Source organism: Camellia sinensis, chromosome 1 (genome assembly GCF_055761805.1).
Source record: "Camellia sinensis isolate YWXY chromosome 1, ASM5576180v1, whole genome shotgun sequence".
In the NCBI taxonomy this organism is placed as follows: domain Eukaryota; kingdom Viridiplantae; phylum Streptophyta; class Magnoliopsida; order Ericales; family Theaceae; genus Camellia; species Camellia sinensis.
The window spans coordinates 221,424,187-221,443,110 of NC_138961.1; the positions used below are offsets into that span (position 1 = coordinate 221,424,187).

The following is an 18,924-nucleotide window of genomic DNA, read 5'->3' on the forward strand; positions in this document are numbered from 1 at the left end:
TTGTACAGAACTTATATATAATTAAGAAAATACACACTGACGTGACTTTTTTTTAAAAAAAATACTCTTATAATGTGCCACTTAAACATGAGAAAAATACTACTTTTAATAATATATATATATATATATATATGATATTTTTTAAACACTAAATTATGTAATCGATATCAAAGCATGATTGCAGCCCTCAAGATAAAATGAAAACTTTTTTCACTCATTTTGAAAATTTTAAAAATTTGTCGTTATTTTTTCATCATTTGTCTAGCTCTATCTGTCCGAGCCGCTCAACTTTCTCTGTGAGAATAACCACATTTTTTTCACAAGGAATTCATCTCTAGCGAGCCCAACAATCCTGCATGATCTAGTTTGTCCATTAGTTATCTAATCTAATCCAGTTATGACAAATAAAAGATCATCATCATCATCATCATCTTGGCATTGTAATGGCTAAATCTATCAGTTTGACAAGGAAGATCAGGCAATTTCCATTAGTTCCAAGATTTACAGTTGTTCTGAGCCTAATACCACCACTTTGAACAATATAAAGAAGTGGTAAAAGTTGAACAGAGATCCAATAACTAGAAGATACATATATAGAGCACATCAGATGATACAAGGCAATTTCAGGCACTAGAGGCCAGTCCAATATGTCAGTGAAAAAACAACAAAAACCCAGCAGGTATGAAAGTCTGTAAACCAGTTGTGAAATATTTCCCATTTTCATCTCCTTTTCTTTCTTTTGAAAATAAAAAGGGATGAAACAAAATAAATCCAACAGGTCCTGCAATTGAATACAAATCTGACTACAACTTTACAGTGGGAACACATTCTTGTGCTTCATTGCTCAAATGGCACTACGGTCATGTCACTACACCAAACCTCCCCAAGTGGAAACAGTGCATACGAGCTCATGCTATACAAGATGAGGAGTGCTGTGCCATGTTTGCAACAGTGGAAAGGATTAAGAAGTGTCTTAACAGCTTCTTATCAGGCATTTTTATTGCCAAGACAACAGAGAGAAGAAACCAGTAATTGAGGGCACTGTATGGTCATATGATATTATTGAGCTTTAGCAACGGACCGGCTAGACACACCATGCAACAACTTGACAAACCCAAGGAAACTTAGCTTCCCATCCGTGTGCCTAATCCAGTCATGAAGAACAGCGTGAACGGGAACAGATGGGCCAACACCTAGTTCCTGATACAATTTCCAAAATACCATTTGACAGTCTAAGTTTGTGTCTGTTGACATGATGAACTCAAAAAACTTCATCTGTAATATAGCATGAACATTACAGTAATGCATGTAAAATGTATGCTCTGTTTGTTTCGGCTGAAAATGTTTTATGTACAAAATGTTTAATTTTGTTTGATTGCATCCTTGAAACTAATGTACTAGTCGTTGTAGTAGTGGTGGTGGAGGTGATGGAGGTGGTGGCAGTGCCGTGGTGGTGGTGTGGTAGAGGTGACAATGGCTGTGTTAGTGTGATGGCATTAGTAAAGACTTTAGTCCAAAAATATTTTCCAACCTTCTAAAAGTGAAAAACATTTTATGTCCAAATAAGCTTGTTTTTTTTGTTGACTATCATTTTCATTTACCGTTGCACCAAAAGCCAGAAAATGTTTTCTGGCCAAACACAGTGGTAATGTATACAATACTTAGGTCTTGCATTAATTGAGAGAATGATTAAAAAAATGGTGCCCAGGAACATGAACCAACTTACAGAAGCCAGTTCCTCAATGACAATAGCCCTGTTTCCATCCATCTCAAAGAGTTCATAAGCTTGACGAGCATGTTGCTCCCATCGATCAAGAGACTCAAGCTGATAGACACTTAATGAAGCCGCACAGAATTCTTCAAAGTTCATCTTTCTGTATTGAAGTGCATTAAGCTGTCACAAAAGAAGAGAGAACAATTTCACTCCAAAAATTAGAACACCATAGAGAAAACAATTGTTGATTGCACATCCACCATCACAGTCAAAGCACATACTGATGTAAGAAATTCAAGGACGTGAGACTCCTTCATAGCATCTGTTGCACTTTTCGTCAAGGCCTGACCAAATAAAAAATATTTTGGAGCAACATATACATTAAATACAGCAAATAAACAGTTTTCCTTCAACCAACCACTTTAATATTCCTTTTTTTTTTTTTTAGTACTCTTTCCAAAAAACAAAAAAGAAACCAACCGCTTTAACATTGTCCAAGCTTATGGTGCCACTTTCGTTTGGTTCCAATAGCACAAACTGCTCCTTCAAATAACTTAGCTCATACACTGTCAATGTTTTGGCCAAAGCCTGTCACATAACATGAGGAAAAAAAAAAAATAATAAAATTGGGAAACGAACTATTAGAATGTTTACAAGAAGAAAATAACATGTCAAATGGAAAACAAAAATTGAATAGAAAACAAAACAAATGCAAATTAAGCATCACCAGAAAATAATGTCAAAACATAACTTCAAGGGAGCATAATTTCCGATGGTCATTAGAACTACATCTCACGATCCAACTGGGGGTATTTTTGCAATCAGATTACTTTCATTTAAGTGTTACTGTAAGTTTATAACCAATCATTGCATAATAATACTTCAGGACCTTGTGGTAATATTTAAAGTGCTTGAGCATGAAATTTAAGTGTCCTTCGCAGATTTAACTTCTTTGATATAAAAGCAATTAATGCCTAGTATCAAAAGAATCAATTCAACAATGATTTCCAACAAATTCTAAGACAACATGGCAGTTTAATCACTAACAAATTACCTACCTGACAATAATTGAATGAAAAACCGTTTGTTTCAGAATTTAGATTGCAATCAAGAAGAGGAGAAAAAAAAAATGCACCACTTAGATTGTTCAGGTCGGAAGGATAATTCCGTTGTCATGATAGACTACTATGTATGAAGCTGCCAATAAAAAATAAAAAGACTACTAAGAAGATTACAAAACTAATGTGCATCCAGTGGACCTGAATCTCTCTTCTATAACTAAATATAGTAAGGTATTTAAAACACATAAAATCACATAGAAGTAGATAGATTCTCAAGACAGCTGTTGTACCCTTTACACTGTTTTCAAGCAACTTCTTGTTGCAATTACAAAAGGCAAAGCTAATGAAAAGAATTTATTTCAGTTACTAGGCACATGAATTCAAGCAGAAACAGGAACTGTAGCAGCATATACATACCCGCAAAGCAGCTTTTCGAAGAGCGGATGAACGCATATAAGCCTTCATGAGTCTGAAGATTAGTAAATCCAGGGGCACTTTTATGTCATTGTTATTTTTAATCCACGGATGACCTACAAAAAATGATTTTTAAGTAGTGCTTCAGGAATATAACTAGGAACTTTTGACGGGTTGAGACACTGACTCAAGGCTTGTGCAGCTGTCATTCTTTTCCGTGGGTCCTTGTTCAATAAGCGCTTTATAAAGTCTTTTGCCCCAGAAGATAGAGAAGGCCAAGGTGGTTCATCAAAACTTGGATCCGCTTTTAGAACGGCCCGAAAGATCCCAGATTCAGTTCGAGCCCAAAATGGACGGCTGCCACACAATAGAATATATGCTATAACACCTATACTCCAGACATCAGCCTCTGTACTGTAAGACCTATGCAGCACTTCTGGTGCAACATAGTATGCGCTGCCAACGATGTCATTAAGCCTCTCATCTGCAAACAAGTTGGAAGGTTAAAAACAATCAACTATTTAAGCCATGCCAAACGAATACACAGCAGTGCTACAAACATAATAAGGAAGTAAGGACAAACCCGGCTTCACAAAATCTGACAACCCAAAATCTATGGCCTTTAATTGCGAGTCTTCATCCTTAGATGCAAACAAGAAGTTCTGATCCAGATACCAAAAAAGATGAATGCAAATTCCAAAAACGTTAAAAGAAAGTGTCACCATTATTATAAATACTGCTAAAATAGGTGTCTTAGTCAATAATTAACATCATGTGTGCAAATCTTTTTTAGCACACATTTGCAATTTTAAACACTGGAACAATTATGAGGAAGAACTGTCATCAATGTTATCAATTATCACCAAACACTCATTTTTTCCATAATAATAAATAAATAAAAAGAGGAAGGAAGGAAAGAAGGAAAGAAGGAAAGAAGGAAGGGGGGGAGATCTCCCCAAAAAAACAAATCATTTCACCTTGCTCTGGCTAAAAAAACTCAAGCAAATGACTAACGCATGACACAATCAAGCAGGTTTTAATCTAATGCCAGTAAAATAAACTTGAGAATATCTCCCACCTCTGGCTTAAGATCCCTGTGCACCACTCCCTGGAGATGGCAAAAAGAAACAACATTCAATATTTGAATCAGAACAACCTTTGCATCATCTTCTGTGTATTTGCCACCCCTGCAGAATAAAAGAAACAACTGTGCATATGTTATTTAACTACTGGCCAGTTGAAGCATCTCAAAATTCTCCTTTTTTTATCCACCATAGCATCAATATTAAGAAGATGCGAAAACAAAATATTTCAGAATAGCAAAAGATACCTTGACAGTATTCTATCCAAAAGCTCCCCACCTTCACATAACCTAAAGAATGTAATTCATCAAAGCATGTTAGAAATAAACTTTGGTACAAGCAAGCAGTGCACAACTTTAGTTAATATAAGCACAAATTCAGTTAGCAGTAAGAAGATTATTTCCATAGTCATTAAAATAAAGCTGTTAGCTAAAGATGAAAAGGCATGCCATTGAGATGAAGTTCAATAGTGAAAAGATCAAAGCTTACTCCATCACTATGTAGACATTTTCATTGTCTTCAAATGCATCATAAAATTGGACTAGATTGTTATGTCCTGTCAAAGCTCTTAATATTTTCACCTCCCTTCTTACATCCTCAATGGCTATGGCAGTGGTCATCTAGTTTACAAGAATAATAGATCAGGAGTAACAAAGATAAAGCAAAAACAATTGAAAGAAACACGCCATGGTACACACTGTAATCTGGCAAGAAATGAATTAAAATTTATCATGCTTCTATAGAAATGGAACATTTAAAGAAAAATGAGCGGGGGGATCAAATGTCAACTGACACAAAAAGGAATTCAAAATCAATCCAAAGATTTCTTTACCCCCAATTTAAAAAAAAGAAAAAAGAAAAAAGAAAAAGAAAGAATAAGAAGAAGAAGAAAGGAAGTAATGGAGTGGACCATATTATTAGCTAATGATTCTTTCACAGCTTGAGCTACACCACTATACCATCTTATCTCAAATGCATTTCAAAACAGCTAGAAGCATGGAAACTTCTAAGAAAGTGGTGTGTCATGTCGTGTTGGACACTGTTGTACACTGATATGACATGACACTCATCAAACATATGTCCTGCTATTTTTATTTTACTTTTTTGAATTTTAAAAATTATAGATTCGGACACACTTCACTCACTTGGGAAACATGCATCTATCACTTGAATTGTATATACTTTATAAATTATCCATAAAACAATGAACAAAAGCCCATCCTCCAAAAACTTGCCTAGTGACGAACTGGGAATCCAAGTACATCTAGGCATAGATCTTCAAGCAACTTTGAAGTCTTTCATTTGTGGAAAGGGGGAAGGGCCTTCGGCGGGCAGTGGTTCTCATCGGTTTTGAAGTATGTTGGTTCGTGACGAAGCTGAGGATGGCATCGCAAGCACCAGACAATATGAAATTCTTGGGTCGTCCCAGCGGAGGTCGTCGAAGTCTAGCAATATGGGTTCGTGGGGAGGTGGGAGGAGGGTCCTCAGTGCAAGTTGTGGTGACGATGGGCTCACGGAGGGAGCAAATTTTCATACCCATGTCCACTTTTGGTGATGGTTGGGAGGGAGTTGCGTTGGTGTTGAAGGGGTTCAAACTGGGGGATGGGTGGGTGTCCCGATCTGTTGGAAGGCACAAATAGACGGTTCCTGTGAAGGCTATATTATCGGTGGGTCAGTGTGTCATTGACAAGGAAGTCGTAACACCTACCTCTACGGTGGAGTGGTTTAGGCTACTTGATAGGGGATGGAGGAGGTGCAAAGGGGATGGGTTTTGGGCCAATGCGCGGCTGGGTCAGTCGTTGGTGGAAGTTTTTAGGCCCGGTGGAAGTGCGATCGGTAAGGGGGCCAAGCTTTCTTGTTTGTTTTTTTGACGCGGCATGAGGCGGACTCTGTGTTGAAGTGACAATGGACGTTTGATGGGTGTGATCTGAGTTTGGAATAGTGGTCGCCTCTGGCTCTTTGTGTTTTAAGTCAGACGCTGGCTTTGGCGAAGAGTGTTTGCATTCATCTGATAGGCTTGCCTTTACATCTGTGTGGTGATGCGGTTTATCGTGATGTTGGCGATCGGTGTGGAGGCTTCGTGGAGGTTGATGAGTCCTTAGTTGATTTGGGCTGTGTTCGATTGCGTATTCGAAACTCTGAATCTACTCTGTCGCATATCTCCGTCCGGTGGGGTTCGTGGCAGTTCTCATTTCTGGTGTGGGTGGAGGCAGATCTGTCGGTGGGGTCGTTTTCGCAACCAGTAGGATTGTCTGTTGGTACGTCATTGGATTTGGTAGGGCGTGATTTGGGGAGATCTGATCAGACTGAATCGCGCAATTTGGGGGTGGAGGTATATCTGCGGAGATTTGGGCAGTTTTCTAAGGGTAAAGGCCAGCTGGGTCGGTCAGCTTTTGTGAGGCCCATTTGGGAGAAAAAAGGAGTGGGCCAGCAGATCTGGATGAGCGCAAATAGGCTTTGGCTTGTAAAAATGGTCTAGGCGTCTTAGGCCTTGGGACCAATTTGGAGGGCCAGCAGACCTCCGAGGATGGCCTAAGGTCTTTTGGGTCGGGTCAATCAAACCCGAACACATTGGAACAAATTAACCCGGTTTTGAATCTTCTCTCCACGAGGGAGTGTGACGGTTGTGGGTTTCAGCCGCCGATCGATCTGCAAGGGTCTTTGTTGCAATAGCCTTCGGGGCGTGTAGGGTTGACGTCGCCTGACTTTCGTCAGGCAAATGATGCTGGGAGTGTGGATAGGTTGTCGAGTCTAGGCTCGCCGTCGTTGGAGGGCGAGTTGGGAGATTGTCGATAGGCTGACAGTGCTGGAAAGGTGGTTTTGTTGACTGGTTGGGATGGGCGCACAGACGTGATGCGGGTTAAAGACACTCGTTGGGCACATATGGTAGCAGAGTTGGCTATGGTGGTTCGGCCAGAGGCTAGGTTGGCGATATCAGATGTGGTAAATGTAGTGGATGTTGATATTGAGCCTGAGATAGCAATGGACTTCAAGGGAGATGATCCTCTGCAGCCAGAGGAGGTTTCGACATGCGTGTTGTCCCGTATTTCTGAGGTTAGTCAGTACCTAGGTGTTTCCTTTGAAGGTCATGAGGTTGAGGCTTTAAATTTGTTTTCTGCAATAGAGGAATCCTGGAGAGGGGGAGCTCCTTTGGGACAGCAGGTGCGATATAAAGGTCAGAAACAACAGAATTCTACGGAGTTGCATAATTTGGAATGCTCTATAAATCATGATCGAGACAAAGGAGGGGAGGGCAAGGGTGGTCGAAAGGGCTGTGGAACTCAATAATTGTCACCATGCAGTTAAAATTTTTGTCATGGAATGTGCGTGGTTTGAATGATAGAGGGAAAAGGGTCTTGGTTCGATCTCTGTTACGTAGTGCCAGGGCGGATGTAGAGTGTCTTCAAGAAACAAAGATGGAGTGCATTAGAGGGGAGACTGTCAGGGAGCTTTTGGGGGGAGGGGGGGCGCTTTGTGGATTGGACTTTTTTACCAACTTTGGGGGTGGCAGGGGGTGTCCTATGATGGGATCGGCAGGTGGTGGAGAAAGAAGATGTGGTGGTGGGGGCTTTTTCGCTATCTTGTTTGTTTCGCTGTGTGGCGGATGATTATTGTTGGGCATTCACTGGGGTTTATGTCCTCGTTAGACGCTCGGATCGGGTTACGTTTTGGGAGGAGCTATAGTCTATTGCTTTTCGGTGGAGGGTTCCTTGGTGTGTGGGTGGGGATTTCAATGTGGTGCGGTGCATGACGGAGAAGCATGGGGCGACCTCAGTGTCTGGTTCTATGCGAGCTTTTTCTTCATTTATTGATGAGATGGATTTGGCGGACTTGCCGCTTCAGGGGGGTGGCTATACTTGGTTTGGGGGCAAGGCGATGTCTCGTCTTGATAGGTTTTTGGTAATTGGAGATTGGTAGGGTTATTTTTCACAGGTGCTTCAACTACAGTTGCATCGTCTTGTATCAGATCATTGGCTAGTTTTGTTGGACAGTAGGGGAATTAGTAGGGGACCGTCACCATTTCAATTTGAAAATATGTGGCCTCTGTCTGACGGCTTTGGGGAGAGAGTGAGGGGGTGGTGGAGCAGTTTTGCCGTGTTTGGGAATCCTAGTTGTCGTCTAGCCCAGAAATTGAAGCGTCTCAAGTTGGATTGGAATAAGGAGGTGTTTGGCAAGCTACAGACTCAGAAGGTGAATATTTTAGCAGTATTGCAAGGGCTGGATAAGAAAGAGGATAGGAGTATCCTGTCTGAGGAGGACATGGCTCGTTAGGATGCGGCTCGAAAAAATTTTGGTCATGTGGCTCGTATGGAGTAGATTAGTTCTCACCAGAAATCGAGATGTTTATGGTTGAAGGATGGGAATCAGAATACGAGCTTCTTTTATCGTATGGAAAATGCTCATTTGCGAGTGAATCAGATAGGGAAATTGCGGGTGAATGGGTGGTGTTATCATCCTCGAAGAAGATTACGGGGGCCATAGTCGATTTTTATGAGTTTCTATTTCGGCTTGTTGAGGGTGTTTGGTAGCCAACATTAGATGGGGTTCCATTTAATGTTATTCCAAAGGCAAATTGTCTGTTGTTAGAGAGAGCGTTTTCGGTCGAAGAGGTGTTTGAGGCTCTGCGGAGTATGCCTAGGGATAAGGCGCCTGGGCTTGACGGTCTTTCCATCGCTTTTCTCCAGCGCTGCTGGGGAGAGATGAAGGAGGATGTGATGGCTATGTTTGAGCAGTTTCACCGGACGGGATAGTTAAGAGGAGCTTGAATGCCACTTTTATTGTGTTAATTCCCAAGAAAGGTGGAGCAGAGGATATTCGGGATAGGTAGTGTGTATAAGTTGTTGGCCAAGGTTTTGGCAAATTGGCTCCAGGAGGGGGTGCTAAAGGGGGTGGTGTCTGAGTCTCAAAATGCTTTTGTGCGTGGTAGGCAAATTCTAGATGCAATTTTGGTGGCCAACAAATGTGTGAATTTGAGGTTGCGGTAGCGAAAGGCGGCGTTAATGTGTAAATTAGATATTGAGAAGGAATATGACAATGTTAGTTGGGAGTTTCTCTTGTATATACTGGAGAGGATGGGTTTTGGGGCTAGATGGCGACGGTGGATACATTTTTGTATTTCTACTGTGCAGATGTCTGTGTCGGTCAATGGCTCTCCAACAGGTTTTTTCCCCACATATAGAGGCCTTTGGCAGGGTGATCCTCTATTTCCATTGCTGTTTATTCTGGTTATGGGAACTTTGAGGCGTTTGTTGTCGAGGGCAGTTCATGGCGGTCTGTTGCAGTATTTCGAAGTGGGCTCTGGACCATCTTCTTTGGTCGTCTCCCATCTTTTTTATGCAGATGATGCTCTTGTATTTTGTGATGCGGACGCTGGTCAAATTGGACACCTTTGGTGTGTGTTGTTGTGTTTTGAGGTTGTGTCTGGTCTTCGAGTTAATCTCTTAAAGTCTAAATTAATTCCGGTAGGAGAAGTGGTTCGGCTTCCGGTGTTGGCAGCGATTTTGGGTTGTAAGATGGCGTCTCTGCCAGTTTCGTATCTTGATCTTCCTTTGGGTGCTTCTTTCAAGGCCTTTGGGGTGTGGGACATGGTGTGGGACAAAGTGGTGAAGCGTGTGCAGCGGCGGTTAGTAGGGTGGAAGCGTCAATATTTATCTAAAGGCGGGAAGATTACGTTGGTCAAGAGAGGCACGCTTAGGCGTGAGCCTAAGCGCGAGGCGCAATGAGGCGCAGCCTTGCGCTTCAAACAGATCGAAGCGAGGCGCAACACGCAAGGCGCAACTTAAGCGCTAAGACGAAGGCTTTTTTTCAAGGCGCAAGGCGTGGGCTTCATGAGCTTTATCCATTTTTTTACTCCAATTATTGATTAAGTGCTTTTTTTGTGGACATACCCACAGGGATTCAAAACTATTCAATATAAAATGACCAAATGTAGTCATAAGAGAGAAAAAAGTGATAAACGATTGAATGTTATACTTTATATATTTTGTTGGATATTATATTTCTAATTTTTAGAAAATTGAATGTTATGTTTAGAGATTATTAAAAATGATTATGATTTTTTAAATATTATATATATATTTGTTATATTGAAAAATTTACCTATTTTATAATTTTGCTTTTCTTCTATTACTTGAGCTTCGCTTTGGTGAGGCGCGCACTTCGCCTCGCGCTTAGGCTATAGGAGACCTTATCGCCTCGGTGCGCCTAGTGCCTTTTAAAACACTGGTCAAGAGTGTCTTGTCGAGTATCCCGACTTATTTTATGTCGGTTCATGTGATCCCAATGGCAATTGCGAAGCGGATTGAGAAGTTGCAGCGGGATTTTCTCTGGGGCAATGCAGGGGAGGGTTCTTATTCTCATTTGGTGGTTTGGGATCGGGTCTGTCGTCCTAAGGAGATGAGGGGTTTCGGGGTTAGGCGGTTGGTTTTGTTTAATTTGGCGTTACTGGGTAAGTGGTTGTGACGTTTTGGGGGGAACCGAGAGTATCTCTGGAGAAAGGTGGTTGTGGCAAAGTTTGGTTTGGGGAGAAGGGGGTGGTGCTCAGGTAGGATGGGACACTCTTATGGTGTGGTGTCTGGAAAGGGATTTGGTTGGGTTGGGCAGAATTTTGGCGGAGGATTCAGTTGAAGGTAGGGTTAGGCGATAGAGTTTGCTTTTGGCATGACGGGTGGTGTGGGGCTACCTCTCTAGAGCATCAGTTCCCTTTGATTTTTGGGATTGCAGTGGATTGCGAGGTTATGGTGGAGGTGGCTCGAACAAGGTAAGGATAGGCGGTGGTATGGAATGTGCGGCTGCGTCGTGAGATTCAAGATTGGGAGATGGATCAGTTAGTTGAGCTATTGGGTTTTTTATACGGGGTTGCAACTTGGGAGTGTAGAGGAAGATTCTATGGTTTGGGTTTGTCTCGGTTCTCGGGGCCTTTTCTCTATGTCTTCCTACTATGGTGCGCTCGTTCATGTTGATGCAGTTTTGTTTACTTGGAAATGTATCTGAGTGTCGGGCACGCCTTCCAAAGTGGCTTTCTTTGAGTGGACGAAGTCTTAGGACGTATTCTTACGATTGATAATCTGATGCGTCGTGGGCATATACTGGTGAATTGGTGTTGTTTGTGTGGTAGTGCTGCTGAGTCGGTGGACCATTTGCTCGTTCATCGCCCAGTTACATACCAGCTCTGGATGCTTATTGTGGGGATTTTTGGATTGGTTTGGGTGCAGCCCTGTTCGGTGTTGGTTGTCTTGCAAAGTTGGGCTGGGGGGAGGGTTGGAAAGAGACGTTAAAAGGCGTGACTGATTGCCTCTCACTGTTTAATGTGGCCTACTTGGTTGGAGCATAACATGCATGTATTCCAAAGGGTGTCTCAGTCGATTTCTTGGTTGGAGAGACTGGTTTTTTGGTGTTCTATAATTGAGTTACGGAATCGGTTGATCCAGATGTCTTAGCTTATGCTAATTTCATAGAATGTACCAAAACCTACCACTACACCTACTCCACCCACTTCACCTACTCCACCTACTACTCCACCTACTACATACCTACCTTCTTTAATCTTCTATATATAGGACTCATTGTAAACACAACATACAACAATCAATAATACAATCATTTCTCTTTATACATTAAATTTCTACATGGTATCAGAGCAAGGTTAAGAACTTAGTATTTTTCGCTTCACCAGCGGGCGGCTACCTCGCCTTGGCCGCCCGCCGGACCTCAACCTATTCCGCTTATTTTCTACACATACCTTCCCATCATTGGTGACCTGAACCATTTGATTTCTGCAACCATGAGTGGGGTAACTTGCTGCCTGAGGTTTCCTGGCCAGCTCAACTCTGACCTGCGAAAGCTTGCTGTGAACCTAATCCCATTCCCACGTCTTCATTTCTTCATGGTCGGCTTTGCACCACTCACTTCTCGCAGGTCTCAAAGTTATGTATCTCTCTCAGTCCCAGAGCTGACCCAGCAAATGTGGGATGCAAAGAACATGATGTGTGCTGCTGTCCCACGCCACGGACGCTACTTAACAGCCTCAGCCATGTTCAGGGGAAAGATGAGCACCAAGGAGGTGGATGAGCAGATGATCAACGTGCCTCGCGCTGTGTTCGTAGATTTGGAACCCACTGTCATCGACGAGGTCAGAACCGGAACCTACCGCCAATTGTTCCACCCTGAGCAACTCATCAGCGGCAAGGAAGACGCCGCCAACAACTTTGCCAGAGGCCATTATACCATTGGGAAAGAGATTGTGGATCTGTGCCTGGATCGTATCAGGAAGCTTGCTGATAACTGCACTGGGCTTCAAGGGCTCTTGGTGTTCCATGCTGTTGGTGGTGGGACTGGATCTGGCCTTGGATCTCTGCTTCTTGAAAGGCTTTCTGTTGATTACGGAAAGAAATCGAAACTTGGATTCACTGTTTACCCATCTCCCCAGATCTCAACCTCTATTGTTGAACCCTATAACAGTGTCTTGTCCACTCTCTCTCTCTCATCTTTCCACTTTCAAACCCACAATCCTTTTTTTAATCAACCCCTCTTTCCCTCACATGGGCTTGTCCCCTCTCTCTCCTCCGTTTGATTTCAAAATCCATTATTTTTATTTATTTTCTCCAAATCATTTTCCTTACTTCCCTCATCTTTCATTTTGATTTCAAATATATTTTTATTATTTCTTTCTTTATTTTTCTTTCACATTATTTTTAATCTTTTTCACATTCCATTCATACCATATAACTTTGCACACCAACCCATATTTTATTCATCTTAGGGATCAACCCCGATCACAATTGTACACAAAAAAAAAAAAAAAAAAACAACAAAAAATCAAAACACAACACCAAAAGATTTGTTTTCTTTTCTGCTGACGGCCACCCACCGACCTCACTTCTTCGCCTATTCCGCCGGTCTTTTCTTCTTGCCTCCGTCCTGGGTGGCCCTTGACGGTGTTGCCTCCGTGTTTCCCACTCCACTGGGCACGATCACTCCACCCTACTCCTCCACTACAGCATATGGCGGACCTCCAAATCGGAACATAACGGTGGCCTTCCGCTTCAGCTCCTTATTTTCCGCCTTTAGCACACTTATCTCTGCTCGCGCATCCTTATACATGCGTTGGAGCAGAGCCAGCTGGGCGTTTAACTGCTGCACCTCATTTGTCCTACTCTGCAGCCGGTGCGACAAGTTTGTGACCGCAGTCATAGTTTCAACACATGACTTCAAAGTATACTGATTGGCCTCAATATCAGTTTGCACCGCCATTTTTTGCTCCACAGACCGCATCGGAAAGTTCAACGGAGCAAAACCAGAGGTGTTTGGTTGAGGTTCACTGGCCACCGCACCAGTTATTTCTCTTGTGGACTCGTTCAGGTCTGGAAAGAGCGTGAGCAGACCACGGGAAGAGGAGGCCATGTTCTGGGTCGCTGGACGGGAAGAAGAGGCCATGTTTTTGGGTTGCTGTGTGTTTCAGCGAAGCAGCGATTTCCGACTGGTACTTTCAGAGAAGGATTGGCAACAGAGTGTTACAGAGTATCTCTCTCAGAACACAAAGGGTTTTTCAAAGGATTTTCGCAGGTTTTTTTGTCTCAGCCTCTGCCTTCGCCTCAGCCTCCGTCTTGGTTAAATAGCCAAGGCAGACACGCGCATCGCGCGCCACTTGACGCCAGATGACAAAACGGGCACGCAAGCCAATGTGGTGACGCGCCTCGCCATCATGTCCGACACACCTTTTTATGACTTGGGCTCGCCTTTTGATGGCACATCTTTTTATGGATTGGACACGCTTTTTGATGGCACGCCTTTTGAAAGATTGGGCACACCTTTTGAGGGTGCGACTTTTTAAGGGTCCGACAAGACTCTGTAAACTGTCCCGACATTGATTCCGGTTAGCTCCTTCATGGGTCCGACAAGACTCTGTAAACTGTCTCGACATTGATTTCGGTTAGCTCCTTCATGGGTCCGACAAGACTCTGTAAACTGTCCCGACATTGATTCCGGTTAGTTTCTACAAGGGTCCGACAAGACTCTGTAAACTGTCCCGACATTGATTCCGGTTAGCTCCTTCATGGGTCCGACAAGACTCTGTAAACTGTCCCGACATTGATTCCGGTTAGTTTCTACAAGGGTCCAGCAAGACTCCGTAAACTGTCACAACAACTGTCACAACATTGTCTGCTACAACGGTCCGACATGACCCCATAAACTGTCGTCTACATCGGTCTGCCATAACCATACAGTCTTCTACAACGGTCTGACACGACCATACAGTCTCCTATCCTCTTTTATTTTATGTATTCGTCTATTTTCTTGTTTTGTTAGTCTCTCCAAACTCAAGTTGGTTAGTTCCTATCCCCTTTGAGTTTGCGGGGGGCTGTTAAAATGTACCAAAACCTACCACTACACCTACTCCACCCACTTCACCTATTCCACCTACTACTCCACCTACTACATACCTACCTTCTTTAATCTTCTATATATAGGACTCATTGTAAACACAACATACAACAATCAATAATACAATCATTTCTCTTTATACATTAAATTTCTACAGGATTTGATAGCTTAGCATTGTTTCATTGGAGGTTTCAAATTTGTATTCTTTGCATCTTCTTGATACTTTTCTAATAAATTTACTTATTTATCACCAAAAAAAAAAAAAAACAAAAGTAATGAACACTGGACAATAAAGTTATCTATGTATTACTTTCTAAGCCCCAACCATGAATTTGTCCATGTACTGCTCCGGCATCACACGAAAGAAAGAATAAATCAATGAAAGTAAGCACCATGGAAGATAATACCACACTTCTTAACCTCCAAATAACCTTATTTATCAGTCAATTTCTAAATTAGAGAAACACATAACCTGTCATCTATCCTAAAGTTGCAAAAGAAAATGTAGGTCAACAAACTAGCAATCTAGCACCATTCTCATTGTAAAAGTATGGAGCTTTAATACAAAAGGATAACATACCTTCTAGTGAACAAATGGGCATGACCTAAGCCCAAAAAGAATGATAGTTTGCAAAAAGCACATTGAATGGTTGAACTATTTACTACCCCTCACAAAAACTTCAAACTATTTATTGTAATTATTCCTAATAGAGGCCAAGAATTTTGAGAGTAGTCCATCATATTTGGAAACGGAACCGTATACTTCTAAAGATTTGATACTGCCAAAAAGGGCTAAACTTCTAAAGATTCAGAATCAATGAATATGAGCCAAATTTTTAATGAAAAAAAAAGTGAATTGACCTTTTAAACTGCCCATCCACGAACAAAATTTCAATTTTCACCATGATTGAGAGCGGTTGTGACGAACAAATGGTCCGAGCTAAACCTATACGGTCCATGATGTAGGGCCGAGTTAGGCATGATTTGGTCTGTTAGCACGAGCCAGGCCAATGCAAGTCTAAACTGGAGTTGGACCCGTGCCTTTACGGTTGACCGAGCTAGGATGGGTTTGGGCCATAAGCGCAGACCGGGTTGTGTGTAGACCGAGCAATACTTTGAATTGTGCCTCGGTCATGAGCCAAGTCAAGTTATGAATGAGCCCGCCACATATGACCGAGTTGAAGATCTTTGACCGAACTGAAGATCAGTGCTATGATGGTTTAGGCCATGCAAGGAAGTCGGTCGAGGTGGCCGACCTATGTTAGCTCAGCAAGGGGATTTCTAGAGCTAGTATGCTTGAGGATAAAAGAAGTGACTGCTCGACTAGAGCATTCCACGTGGCCCAATGAATTACGGTGAGGAACACACTTGAAGTATGCGTCAATACTGTTTGGCGGTTTGTCCAATACTGTTTGGCAATATTGAAGCGCACACGTGTAAAGAAGAGAGAGGCCAGTACAACCACGCATCCAGCAAATGACAGCAGAAGTAGTGCACGCACAATCTTGGGCTGCAAGGCTAGCCTCGATAAAGTGCACATGGGCAACTTGAGAAGGGTAAGCAAACTTGCAAACTTTGGCCACACTCCCTTTCTCCGCATTCCTTCTTCCTCAAGTGAACTAACTTGACCGTCAGAGCAGTTTTCCGGCAATACACCTGCTAGGTAGCTCACCGCCGTTGCGTTTTCAGGCTGTACGACGCCGCTCAGAGCATTACAAAGCTTGGTCGCAAGAGTACGAAAATAGAGAATATTTGCTCCCGTACAATGACCATTTACACTGATAAATCCGTTTACTATGCCACTACTGAACCTTTATCAATTTAGCCAATCTACAAACTGCCCAATACCAGAAAAATGTAGCAATGCGTTGGAATCAATTACAAGATTACTTTTTTTTCATGTTGCCTTATCTCCTCAAAACTTAGCTATTATAAATCAACACCCCATTGTTTGGATATATGAATTTCACATATCAGCACTTATTCTGATTATAACGCATTCCTGAATGACAGTTTCAGCATACTTGCATGCATTAAGTCTAATTACACGAAATAACTAAAAGGGATTTGGGTTTTAATCGAACCAACTACCAGTTCATAAGACCAAGATTTATCTCCACCTACAGATCTGATCTCCACATCGCCAAAACCAATCCAGCTAAAACTGAACTCCAACAAATACAAAATCACATATATTTGACCAAGAAAATCTCAATAATTCACATGATATCGATAGAGTAGGAAAGAAAAATGTCAAACCTTTGCTTTTGGAATGATCTTGACCGCAACATCTTGTCCCTTAAGCTCACCCTTTTTGAACTTTGCCTTGCAAGTATACCCAAAATGCCCTCTCCCAACCTCCTCCCCAAGCTCATACTTGTTCCCAAAATGCTTCGAAAACCCAAAACTCTTATCCAACCCCGCACCACCACCCTCGGGTATCCCGGACTCGTTAGGCTTCACCGACCCGTGCCTCCTCGCCAACACCGCCTTAATGTGCCTCGCCGGGGACGGCGGCGGGAACGGCATCTTGAAGAACCGTTTTGGCGTCGAATTGGAGCTCGGATTCATTGGAGATCTCGCCGGAGACTTCTTCGAGAACAAGTAGTGCGCCGGACTCGGGCTGGTAAACGGAAAGAATGGCGATTTCTTACCTACCTCCACCTCCCTCTCCTCCTCCTCCTCCTCTTTCTTTGGTTGGTTTTCAGGGTTTTCCACATTATTAGATGGTTTAGCGTTGTCCTTGGCAGGAATAGCGTTGTCCTTGGCCGGAATAGCACGACCATCGCCGGAGTAATTGGGTTTGGAGGTGCAAATACCCATGGTGGTTTTCACAGGGCTAGCTCCTCCAAACACAATCTGCGTGAAGCCCTAGCTCAGAATCAGAGATTGAGCATTTCAAATGAGGAATTGATATTCAGATTTTGATTTCGTGATTAGACAGATTTTGAAATTTTCTTCTTGTTTTTTTCAAGGGTTTTACTTGCGATTTTCTTTTTTTGTCTGTGGTGGCTCTGACTTGTGAGCCCTAGGCTAGAAGTAACGGAAATGGTGCCCCGTTCTAGAGAGAGAAACAGAATGAGAGAGAGGGAGAGAGTGGGTATCTGAAAACGACGATTTACGTGTTCGCATTTTTGTTTAAGGCCGTGGATTCAATTCATCATTCTCGAATAAAATGAAATTAAATTAAAATAAAATAAATATCTTTTTCTTTGAATTTTTTTTTTCCTTGAATCATCAATGTGTAGCAGTGGGTGGTTCAGTACGGATAAGGGGTTGTTTGAGATGATCTAAATAAATATATTTTTTGTCTTTTTACGAAAAGATTTATAAAAATATAGAGAAATGATGTGATGAAAAAAAAATAAAAAGATGAATTATATAGGGGATGACAAACCACCCTTTAATGTTCCAATCGAGGTGGCAACAATGTATATTCTTTTTTTCTTGTATAAATAGATGAATAGGAGTATACTTGACATTTTTCATTCATTTTATTAGAAAAATTATCAACTTTATAATATTTTTTTCTTTTTCTAATATCAATTTTAAAATACTTTTTATCAAGAAAATTATAATATTCCTTTATTTTGTCGATATTTATGACACTTTTCACCACAATCATAATACAAATTATTATTTTTTATATATCAATATAAGGGTTATTTTGATTATTTTGGGTATAGTTATAAGTTGATTATTTATTTATTTATTTATTATGAAAAAAAACATGTAAAAAAAATAAGGATTAATTACAAAAAAAATCCCAGGATTTTGCACTTTTGTCAATTTAAACCAAAATTTTCAATTTCGACAATTTATACCCCATCCTTTCACTCGTGTTTCAATTTGACCCCTCCGCCCATCACCGTTTTTATTAGTTAACGGAAGATTGATTTGGGTACCAAAGAGTGAAGCAACTTCAGTGAACCCATTCAAGATCGTTCGCCCCTGAATTCTCTGCAACTATTCTTTGCTCCTACAATCAAAGGAAGAATTACGACACTCGGGTCTCTTCTATGAGCTCTTCATCTTCCTAATTCCCAGAGGGGAACTTGGGAGAGGGCTCTTGCTATCGAATGACAAGCATGACTCCATTCTAAGGGCCCTGATAATACTTATGCACTCTAGACCAGCTATGTAGTCACATCTCTTGTTTTCAGTATACAAATCCATTACAAAAATTATTCAGAAAATTCCTACAAAAAAACTTTATTAGTTTTTTTTTTTTGCAGGCAACCTTTCACCCTTTAACCCTCTTCAATCATGC

The 18,924-nt window shown here is 41.7% G+C and overlaps 1 protein-coding gene and 1 pseudogene across 2 annotated transcripts; one reads left to right on the top strand and one right to left on the bottom strand.

Moving 5' to 3' along the window:
- Positions 1-460: 460 nt before the first annotated feature.
- On the bottom strand, positions 461-18,025 carry LOC114259687 (CDPK-related kinase 5). Its single transcript, XM_028199712.2, has 11 exons — positions 16,914-18,025; positions 4,761-4,891; positions 4,520-4,561; positions 4,268-4,376; positions 3,773-3,851; positions 3,377-3,673; positions 3,193-3,305; positions 2,195-2,302; positions 1,996-2,058; positions 1,727-1,894; positions 461-1,200 (listed from the first exon to the last, which is right to left on the bottom strand). The coding sequence occupies exons 1-11, from the start codon at positions 17,475-17,477 to the stop codon at positions 1,060-1,062; spliced, it is 1,815 nt and encodes a 604-aa protein (XP_028055513.2). The 5' UTR covers positions 17,478-18,025; the 3' UTR covers positions 461-1,059.
- Positions 10,394-12,945, top strand: LOC145802962 (tubulin alpha chain pseudogene; annotated as a pseudogene). Its single transcript, XR_014344853.1, has one exon. The product of XR_014344853.1 is annotated as a tubulin alpha chain pseudogene (transcript).
- Positions 18,026-18,924: the final 899 nt, after the last annotated feature.